This window comes from Accipiter gentilis, chromosome 9, assembly GCF_929443795.1.
Source record: "Accipiter gentilis chromosome 9, bAccGen1.1, whole genome shotgun sequence".
Taxonomy (NCBI): domain Eukaryota; kingdom Metazoa; phylum Chordata; class Aves; order Accipitriformes; family Accipitridae; genus Astur; species Astur gentilis.
Window position 1 is genome coordinate 23,879,668 of NC_064888.1, and position 11,375 is coordinate 23,891,042.

The following is an 11,375-nucleotide window of genomic DNA, read 5'->3' on the forward strand; positions in this document are numbered from 1 at the left end:
GGGAGGGAACAACCCCATATATTAGCACAGGCCTGGGGCTTACTCCTTAGTTTATCTGGGGATCCTTGTGGATAAGGACTTGATCATATGCTCTTGGTACATCTATGCAGCGCTGAAGGCTAGCCCCTAACCCCCTTCTGGGTTGCACTAGCAAGAGAATAGTCATGAGGTCAAGGGAAATACTCAGGCTGAGAGTGGGTGTGCACTGGGACAGGGGCCAAGAGATATTGTCAGATCTCCATCTTTTGAGATACACATAATTCACATAGACAGGGTCCTGAGCACCCTGCTTTCACCAGAAAGTTGGGCAAAGATGATATCCAGAGGCCCTTTCCAGACTAATTTTTTTCTGTGATTCTATTCTTTGATAAGTCAAGCATGGGAGTGTTTTGAGAATGGCAAACTAAATCATATCTTCCATTCCCCCAACATGGTGCACATTCCTCTTCTTCTTGTGGTACAGAAAGCATAAATCTTACTAAATAAACTGAAACAATTCTCAGAAGGTATTTGTTGATCTAGTTAAGTTAGATATTGAGTGGATTATCTAATATGCGTAGATTTGGTTGGGTTTTTTAAAAGATTTGATGTCTTAGCTCTAACAGCAAACGTCAAGAAATCAGAGTTTCAACTCCTATTGCTCAAGTCTTTTTCTTGCAACATCATCTGTTCTAATTCTGATTCTGAATCACTAAAACCTTGACACCTTCCACTTACAGCCTGGACTCCAGCAGTAAAATAGGAATCCCGGGAGTAGCAGTGGAGATCCAGAAGTCAGTGCTTATTCTGAAAATTGTGATCATTTATTCCCAGCAGCACTTTGCCCCGTAGGGCTTTCACTGTCAGGAAAGCTGGCCCAATTCTTAGCTTGATTTAACCCTAGGGAATTTTAGACATGTTTTGGGGAAATTATACTTGATGTTGTTGTCTATGCCTTTTGAGGACAGAGTTCCCTGGCTACCAACACTGGCTCACCATATTTAGCAGAAAATTTGACATGGACAAAAAGTTGATTCCTACATGGAACACAGTACAGAGTCTACACTGATTTTTAAGTACATGCACTGCCTTTATGCTGCCTGACAACTCCCTTTAACTTGATAGTTAACCAAGCAAGATTTTTGTGAGAAGATCTGATCCAGTATACTGGGATTTATGCCATAACGCCACTTGTGTCATGAGGCCTGGATCTACAGCACCACCAAATCGTGGTTCCAGTTAAAGGTCAATGGCTTCCCAGGAACAGGTCATTTTTCCACTTGCACGCAAAACTTACACCTTTTGTTCTCCAGACCTGGACAGGCTGTGATCTTGCTCTGAATTAGGGCAGTTAGTATCTGCATGAATCTGTAGCTGCACGCATCCTTGTGACAACAGAAAGTTAGCAGTCCCTCTTATTCTGTGAATAGCTACTAAGCAATAAACCCAGTAGGAAGAAAGAAAACATTTAATTAGCTGCTTTAAGGCACGATTGTCTCATTCACCAAAGGTCAATTCACACCTGCTAACTACTCTCCTTGGAGGCGAGCTGAGTTACACTCCACGCCAGAAAGGGAGAACCAGCCTAGGTGTGACATACTTTTGCACAAAGCCATTGAAGCTCACCCTCTGGACGTGGCAATGTTCTCCAACTAGCCCCGAGCGCTCCACCTCGGTTAGGTATAAGTAGCGCCATCCTTCGGGAAGCAGTTGGGGATGAACCAGGAGGGAGGCTGCCTCTGAACAGGAATGCACGGGCCCACGGGTGTACATAGGAAAGAACCCGCAGGTATACAACGCATTTGCATGTGTATATTTGCATGTGTGATCTTAAAGGGACTGGGAAAGCCCTGGAACTTATGATAGGCACCCAGCTTCTCCCCTCTCTTCAGGAGACAAGCTTCGCGGGCTATGAATCAAATACTGTCGTCCATGGGTCTTTGAAGTAAAGCATCTAAGCGCCCCATTTCCTACATAGAGAACAAGAACCGTAGTAACTAGCCCAGGCAGTCCGGAAACACCTCAGAGCATTCCTAACTGGATGCCTCATACTGAACAAGATTTTCAAGCCTGCAGAGCAGACAGAGCAGAGGTTTTTCAGCTGCTTACTGCACTGCTGTGTTCCAGCTTCCTCAGGGCAGGCACATTTAAGTTATCTCCCCCCTCACAAAGGAAACTATCCCAGAGCAATTTCCCCAAGCCCATCCCTTCTGCCTTAGCCCCCCCAGGACATCTCCAGCATACCCCTCCCCCTGCTTCAGTGCCAAGAAGCACTGTCTCATCATCTATACCTCGTGACAGGAGCACCACAGAAATCCCTTAAAACAAACATTTCTACAAACAGGAGCCATGGAAGTCTCATTTCTTGTGGGTTTGTGCTCTTTACCATTAGCTCTCCTCCACAACATACTCAAATCCCACTTCTATCCCACTGCAGTGTTGTTGGCGTCAGGTTTAGTGCTCTCCCTACCTTACATGATAATGCGTGTGACTGCACATACCTCACATACCTGGACCTCTTTAGTTCCAAACCCGGGCCAAACTCTTTATCAAGGGGTTGAGTGTAACCCTACAGCTTTACCATGGGGTTGGATTCTCTTTCTAAGCGTTGCCTGAGTCTTTCTGCCCCTGAAATCCTGCTTGCCTTGCCCCTGTGGGTATAAAAGGCAAGGTGTGTTATTTACCAGAGGAGAATCACACTGATCCCATGCTATGGAGAGGATCCATAGACCCATTAGCTGTCAGAGATCCAAGCCAGCAGACCTTGAGCTGCTGAGCTGAGCACTGTGAATGGCTAATGGGGCACTCTGCTGCTTCCAGCCACCAGCTGAGCCTGCTCAGGCAGGCAGCCCCACGCCTGCTGTAGCTGTGCCCTCGGTGAGGCTTGGAGCCAGAGGCAGGGGAGAGATGCTGCAAGGCTCTCAGTCCTTTAACATGGGGCTCTTCCCTCTGTATACCTCCGAATTTCAGTCTTTGGGGTGTCAAATCTGAAGTAATTCCTTTTTGTTTCTGCTCTTTACAAGAAGAGCTCTTCAGGGCCAGGTGTGATCCTCGTTGGTCTTGGTAGAGTGTTTATCACAACAGGGTTTGCTGCTGGCCTTGCTTCCTCTTGCTGCAGTTGTGATGCAACATGGTATTAACAACACACAAACCTGAGTCACCAATCCTTTTCCAGACTGTCCATGCTGAAGACTACCCCTATTACCTCCAAAATCCTAGCTGTTGCTTTTTGGTATGCCACCCAAACATATGATGTTCTGATTAAACCAAGACTCCAAAGTGTAGCATTTCTTATTTTGGAATTCTTACTTATTTCAGTTAATGAATAACAAGAAAATGTACCTTTATTCTAAAAAAAAAAAAAAAAAAAAAGAAAAAGAAAAAAAGAGCATACTTGTGCTTAATCGTTATTCTAATTACAAGTTCTGGTGTAGTGTAAATTTTTTCCCCTGGCATTATTATGAACCTCATTTCCTTACAAAGTCCAGGATAAACAATTCCAATATATTTTGTTTTAATTATCAGGGTTTAATGGGGCATAATGAGACTATGTTGAGTGGTGCAGAAAAAAAATAATTTAATGTGTGCAAAAATACTGAGTGCTCCTAGCTTGACTGTGCATATTTCATCTATTGTAGGGCAGCACTATGTTACCTAGTATTCAGTGTGCACATCATTTATTTATTAATCATACTTGGTTTTCAATAGAAAATTTTCCTTTTTTTTTCCCTGGGATCTGAAACAAGAAGAAACCCATTAAGATATCCTGGAAAAATGGACAATTCTCTGAGTTGAGCAGTGAAGGATGCAGCTGATACACAGCTGATGGTGCTAGAAGCATTTGTCATGTCACAGACAGAAAACAAGAGTGTGTTAGACACAGAACCTGCCTCAGCCAGCCCATTCCAAATGCAGTCCTTCTCGCAGCTTTATTTGGCAGTGAAAACTTCTGGCTTCAGTTCTCACGGCTCCTACCAAAAGAAGCATAGACAACATCAGCTGAAGTCACCATTCAGAAATCACCTTCTCTGCACTCATTGTAGATACATTTTCCCACTCCCAAGGTGTGGTTCCTACAGACTTAAAATGCCACAGATAATTTCTGCAGTGAAAAGGGAAAAGTGCAGAACAGCAGCCTGGGAAATAAACCAGTAAAGTGAGATTGCGACTCTTTGTGCTTTCCAAGGTCCCTTTGCCAATGGCACTAAATCCAATGGCTGGGTGTGGCTGATACAGCAGTTTGCACCACCCTACCAAATCTATATTCTACTTTACCAGGGTGACCAAATACGAAGATCAAAACACCCTTTTTTTTTTTTTCCTCCCCTCCTAAACAGAAGTTTTACATAGGCAGAGGAAGATTTTGGCCATCTGTCTGGGAATTCTGAACATGAGGCAGCGTGGTCAGCATGGCAATGATGGGCTGTTCTGCCAAAAGGATGAACACTTTTGTTCTGCCATGCTGAGCACATACAGCAGGTTTGAAACGTTGTGGTACTGGAGTCCCTGTGCCTGCACCGCATAGCTCACGCACCACCAGTTCAACACGTGGTCTGCCAGATGGAAATACAGCAGCCCTATTACAGCCTGTTTCCATGGCGTGGCGGAATCGAGCCTTTTGTCCCCAACAGAAATGAGCTTCTGAATGCTCCACCACCTGTTCCAGCCTGGACCGAGCACCAAGTCCTCTGCCTTAACTGCTGCTCCCAGCAGCAAGACCTGCTCTTGGAGCTGTTCTGTCATTGGAGTGTCACAGCTCTGCTGATACTTGTAACAGTCTCTGCAGTCTTCGAGAGAAACAACTAGGTGGAAGAAAACCCAGCTCTCCACACTGACCCATGCATGCCATCCTTTCTTTTTGAATCCTTGTCTTGCTCAGGCTCCTCTGTTCCACCCATTCCAGGCTGTAGTTCTCATAAGCACATGCCTGGCCTACACATATGGGGCAGTCTTCTCACCCATATATTGTATCTGTGAATAACAGTATTTCTTTTGTCCTGACTTTCTAACTTGCTGAAATTTTAATGAAGGCATCCCAAGATATTACAACATACATGAAAATAAGGCCTTGCACACACCAAGAAAAATTGAAACCATCTCAGGTATGTTAAGTTCAGGACCTCCACAAGGTAGGGTTTGTTACAAGCACCACATGTGACCAACCTGAAGGGCTTTTATCTCTATACCTAACTCAAGTAAGAGTTTTAAGAAGCTTCAATGCACGTTCCACTTCAGGAAAAATTACTGGATCCTCCCTGAAGGGAAACACATCTATTCTGCTTACCTTATTATACACCTTGACATGGAGTCAGATGACTTGATACAGTGCCCACTGAAGCCATTGGGAATGTCTTCTCTTCTAGAAAAGTATTTGATTCATGACTCTAGAAAGGAGGTTCAAATACAACACAAATAACCAGACCAATGTTACATTACATTTATTTGAAAATTAACATTTTATATTACAGATTAAGTTAATAAGTGTTTGGGTTTAAAATAAAATAAATCTATTACAGTATTTACAGAAAGAAAAACATTTACATAAATAATTTGGGGTTTTTTAAATCTCATTGGAATAAAAAAATTCTCCATGAAGTTTCTACCCATGGGAGATGTCACATTCTGTGAGAAGTCAGCCTCCTTCAAGGTTTAATGGAGACAAGAAACTTAACCAGGCTTAAGTTACAACTCAATGAGTTGATTGAGAAACTGCAATGGGCTGGTTACCTGCATTAAATTGTAGCAAGCCTGAAAGACCTCAGGGTGCCCTTTCCAAGTCTATGTCCTATTCTTCAAGAATGGAATGGAATCTGTGAGTACCTTCCATCAACCTTGCCTCAAATACAGGACCAGGCCAGCATCCAGCATATTCTCATGGACCTCCAAAGCTTAGTGGTCATCTTTCTTCCTGCTAAACTATGGGGATTCTGACCCAAGCTTAGGATCCCATTGTACAGCCACTGTATAAATACACAAAGGTGATCTCTGCTGCCACACAGCCTAACAGCCACAGCAGACCATGGTGGAAGAGAATGATTTTTCAAAGAGGGGGACTGGCTGACCCTTCATTGTACAGAGGTGCCCCTGAGTTGAAAGCTATGTTTGCTGATTCACAGACAAACACTTGGCTAGTTGAGTCCCAAGGGGACTTACAAGGTCTCCACATTTGGTAGAGTTGCATAAAGAACTGGGGGAAAAGGGGCATTTCTGGGTAATGCATGAACTGCAGATGGTAGAGGCCTCTGACTTTAGCTCTGGGCAAACAACTATCCTGAAAGCTCTATGTGCAAGTGTACATCCCAACCAGATCATGCAGTCAAAACTGGATAAGGCTGTGTTACTAAGAGACCTGCACCCCATCCTGGATTGAGGTAGGATACTGTGCCTGTTAAAGCATCAGACATTGTGAGCCTCAATGTACAGAACAAGACCTTAACCTGAATGCTCAACTTAATGCGTTTCAACTTGGTCACATAGCAAGTTCCCATTTTAATAGTTTCCTCTGGTGTACAGGCACTCAAAGAGGTCTCCATGCAGGTCAGCATCCCCTCCAGAAGCCACAGCTCTTCAAAAGCCAGCCTTAAACATCTCTCCACACAGCCATGGTGAAGGGAGAAGGATTTGAAGCACAGCTGAGTTTCTGGCTCTCCTGCCCTGTAAACCAAAATGCCATCTGCCTTGGTATCTTCAGTGGCAAATGGGGAACCGAATCCAGGCACACACCAAATGCAGACAAAAAAAGGTCCTGTTAATGACAACCACACCTGGTTGCTACCATGTCTTTGTAATTTTTAAGGACCACATTCTCTTTGTCATCAAAGTAGAGAAGATTGAGAGACTTCAATTCATCTGGCACACAGCAGGGCGTGCTGACATCTTGAGACAGTTTAAGTGTATGGACTATGGACTGAACTGTAGCATGGTTTGTTGCATTTAAACTTTCCCCCAAGGGGAAAAGACAGGATCCTCTGCAATAAAATGCATTGTATCCACTTGGGTAGATAATCCACCCTGACCAGCCAATAGCACGGAAGTCAACATAGAGTTCCCTTCGATGACATGCTGCTACCTGGCTTTTGGCAGAAGGGATTGCAGCAGCTCGAGGTCTCCTGCTGATGCTTCCACTGCTGCTTTCGATGATCTCAGTTTCATGAGGCATGCGCGAAGCATCATTTTTGGCAGGGTTCATATCTGGTTGGGAAAGGAAGTTGCGTGTTAATCTTTCTCAAAAGAAATTAATTTCCTAAGTACAGTATTCTGCATGAAAGTCTATTCCATAAATCTACCTCAAAGTCTTCAGAGCAGATTTTAAAATGACACTTAAAACTGCAAAGTACCAGAAAGGATGTGTGAAATTGCCATTTCAGCCATATTTCAAAACCTGCCAAATCTTGTGTTTCACTTTGTGGCCTGAAAGGCCCCAACTCAGCAGAAATACAAAGGAAAAGCTCAATGATATACTAAAGACATTTGGTGAACTCCACAGGCCCTTTTCACGGCTGAATCTGGTCAGAATGGTATTAAAGGTCTTTGTAGGGCCACTCCTGCAACACACATCACACTGAACAGTGCTAATGGAGGGTGGAGATCACAGTCTTTTTCTCTCTCTAGTATTCTCTTTCCAGGAACTCGACCCATACACTTGCAAAACAGAGTGTGTTTCTCTAAAGCAGTATTTAAAAAAAATATTTTTTCAGGTTTTGGATCTAAAAAAAATTACCACCAGGTTTACGGAACTCTGCTAGAGAATGAAGCTTACTGACAATAGGTTTGCTTTCTTAAAGTATCTTCTGAGAAGCCTTGGTAACTGTCCATGGAGACCTCAAGATCCATGTACAGAGGCTAAAAACCACCGATACACAGGCTGGTAGAAGAACAATCTGCACAGATTCACTGATCACAAACAACGGGCAGGTCTAGGGAGTATCTTCATTGAGAAATGGGTATAAATTTCTCGATCCTGGCACAGTATCCCATACAGAGCTTGATGCTCATCAAATTGGAATCTAAGGCTTCACTATAAAAATTTTGTTTGGAAAACAAAAATAAACAGGCCAGCCTCATTTTTGTTTTTAATCAATTTCACCACCTACTTCTTAATACTGATGCAATTCCTACACAGTTTCTTTCCAATATGCAAATTCAATTGTCTACAGAAAACCCTGCAAACCAAGATGCTGGGTGACCTACTAGCAAGAACTATCAAATCAAACTCTGATCAGTGACGAAGCTGAACTTCAAACCTGTTCAACACTGCAAATAAATACTGAGAGTAGGTATACATAAGGCAGCAGAAGGTAAAAGAAAATGAACAGGGAGTTCATATTCTAAAACAGAGCTGCTGCTTTCATGTGAACTTACTTGTGGAAGGGGGTACAAAGCTGGAAGACCTCCGTTTGTTACTGTTGGTGAAGAGGACAAGGAGAGCATTTCTACTGTCCTGCAAAGTGCCCTGGCTCTTGGCAAACTTAACCAGGTTGTGCTCAATTCTATTGTTGAATACATGTGTTGTAGTTATCAAAAAGCCATGGTTGGACTTGCTGTTTCCAACCCACTTGGAAACCTGTTAATGGCAGGAAAATGAAAAATACTGTTTCAATATTCTTATTACAGCATTATGATTGAGCAATGTTTATATTAGGAAAAGGGAACAGGCAACAAGCCATCAGAGCATAAGAACATATATTATGAAAGAAGTGAGGTAAGTGTATAGCTGAGACTCAATTGAGTTTAATATTTAAACCAGTAATTCAACATTTAAAAATACAAAATACCATATGCATTCCCCAAAGCTACATTTAGAGGAAGATAATTAATTTCAGAGAATTTACTAGTGGATAGATGAGTCTAGGAGTTAAAATTAACATTAAAATAAATCCTCTCTGACTTCAGCCAGGAATTTATTTTTCATAGCTATCTTAGTAACAGAGTAATATGAACTCTCCAGACTTTTCATACCATTAAAACTCATTTAAATCTAACAAACATGGCATTTGAAGAGATTAACTTGCAATCAAGCAAATTTACTTTATCTAATTGTTATAATTACAAACTAATAGATAAGGCCAGGCCATTCTCAAGCAGGGCTATCATGGCTTAAGATGCAACTCCACCAATCATCCAAGTACACTGTTCAGTCTCATCATAAAGCTTAGGCAACCGAAAACACGGTCCAAGAATACAGATTTAAACCCAAGAAACTGTATGTTTTAAACCACATCTGGTTTTTTTTGCTACGCAAAGGCATTCACATACTGTTACAGTTTAAGGATATCTACAAAACACATCTTGAAACTAACAAATAAAGAAGTCTACAGAGGAAGTTAAATGAAAAACAATTCAACCCTGATCAATTCCAGAAACACAACGTTAAAGCACACTGCACATCTGCTCTGTAGTAATGTCACCAGAATAAAAAGGAGAAATGAAAACCTGCTCTTAGCACAGGATCAATGCCATCTCCTTTGGCAGCCTAAAGACTAACGTGTTAATCACAATGACATACTTGGCCTGACGTCCCTCCTAAGGACTAGGTTTGGGTTACCCAATTCTCATCATGCCTGTGCTGCTAGCAGCATATAAACACTTCTTTAATTCAGGTAGCACCAGGTGTACTTTTAAGTGTAGAAAGCGAGCTTCTCTTGCTGCTGCTGTCCTTCAGTTTGAACTGACCACAAAACCCAGCATAAGGGCAATGCTGGAGTTACAAGCTGACTGTCATCTTAAGAGATTCAGAATTAAATCAGAATTCTCTGCTTACTGTCTGTGTGACGTTGAATACTTCCCAGCCTTCTGTGTACAGGGACAATAATCTTGATGCAATGAGATTTTTTTTTTGTGGCTTACTTCCACTCTCCAAGAGCTCATGCACTTCCACCTTGACGAGAGAAATATAACAAAACAGTAAGAAATGAAACCAATTGTTTTTCCAGTGAAACAAGGAGGATGAAGATTATGCATATTTCTGCCACATCATAGCTGTAAAACTGTACTGTCATTCTAAACCAGGCAAGAAGTAGGTTTTGGACAGTTTAACAGAAAAACAAGTATTGCTACATACATCCACTTCTAGATGTGTGCAGAGGCATGACACTGGACTGTTTGATACTGTAGCAAAATATCCTGACCATCCCTTTTCTTTCTATTTTGAACATCTGATACCATGAAAGTCTTCTGTTCCTCCACATCTTTGTCTTCAGGTTTGCAAAAAGTCCAATCCTGCTTTTTGCCAAGGGGACAGATACACTCAACGTCAGAGTCCCCACCTGCCCCATTTTCCTACGAATCCCTGATTGCTATTATTATTTTTTTAGAGCAGATCAAGCAGATAAATTTCGATTCAGGTTTCAAAACATCTCAAACCCCAGAAAAGTACAGTATGGTTCGAGATAGGCCTGACACGGGTATCTTTAGGGAGAGCTCACTGCCGTAGCGCGCAAAGGACAGCATACTGCCAAAGCCAAAACCTCACGTCTCCTTTTTTGCATGCTGGAGGCAAAGAGTGGACGACAATTAAATAAAAGTAAAGCAGGTTTATGCCGTCAGTGGTTGCACTCCTCATTTTCAGTATTACTAACAATGAAAGCACAAGTTAAGTGTTCAACTGACACGGTATTTCCCCACTTACTTTGCAAAAGTGTTTCACCTCAGACCTTGCAGACACATGGGTCCTCTTCAGCTTGAAGACCCTGAACTCGGCTTTCAGCATCTGCTCGCTCTTCTCCATGGCGCTGACGTCGAAGTAGAAGTGGTACTGGTCCACGTGAACTGGAAGAGAGCCTTCTTTAGCAGCAACCCAAGACCCCGCAAAATAAGCTGTAGCCCCGCGTCTTCCACAGCAGCTGCCAGGTCTGCTCAAACCTGCGGGACGCGCACACGACGCGAAGCAGGAGGTGGAGGGAAGGGGCTCCGCAGGAGGTGGAGGAAGGGAAGGGGCCCCGGCGCGGGCACGGAGGCCGCCCCCCCGCCCCGCTCGGGAACGCCGGCGCTGCTCTGCTGCGGGGAATTCGCCTCTCGGCTCGGCCCCCGCCGCCGCCCCCCGGCCCCGGCCGGGCACCCGGCCCACCTCGGTCCTCGAAGCTGCGCACCACGTCGCCCTCCAGCAGCTCCGGGGCGCGGGTGATGCCGTTGGCGTCGGCCACCCTGTTGAAGAGATCCACCATGAACTGGGGCGGCTTCCTGCGGGGCAGGACGTCGGGCGGCAGCTCCTCGATGTCGAAGACCTCCCGCAGCCGCTGCAAGGCCGCCGCCAGGACCTCGTCCCGCGGGCCGGGGGCCAGGGGCGGGCCGGGGGCCAGGGGCAGGCCGCTCGCCGCCGGCAGGCTCAGCAGCCAGGCCAGCCCCAGCCGCAGCCGCAGCCCCAGCCGCAGCCGCAGCCCCAGCCGGCGGGCCGCCAT

General features: G+C 44.3%; 1 protein-coding gene across 1 annotated transcript; it reads right to left on the minus strand.

Moving 5' to 3' along the window:
• Positions 1–6,727: 6,727 nt before the first annotated feature.
• On the minus strand, positions 6,728–11,375 carry LOC126042950 (bone morphogenetic protein 2-like). Its single transcript, XM_049810722.1, has 5 exons — positions 11,045–11,375; positions 10,607–10,746; positions 9,740–9,856; positions 8,341–8,542; positions 6,728–7,170 (listed from the first exon to the last, which is right to left on the minus strand). Exons 1-5 carry the CDS (start codon positions 11,373–11,375, stop codon positions 6,728–6,730), a joined length of 1,233 nt encoding a protein of 410 aa, XP_049666679.1.

Coding starts and splice junctions, on each gene's coding strand:
- LOC126042950 (XM_049810722.1), bottom strand. CDS start 11,375: ATGGCGGCCCGCCGGCTGGGGCTGCGGCTGCGGCTGGGGCTGCGGCTG. Junction 8,543..9,739: donor TATTCAACGTCACACAGACA/GTAAGCAGAGAA, acceptor TGCCATTAACAG/GTTTCCAAGTGGGTTGGAAA. Junction 7,171..8,340: donor CTTTGTACCCCCTTCCACAA/GTAAGTTCACAT, acceptor TTTCCCAACCAG/ATATGAACCCTGCCAAAAAT.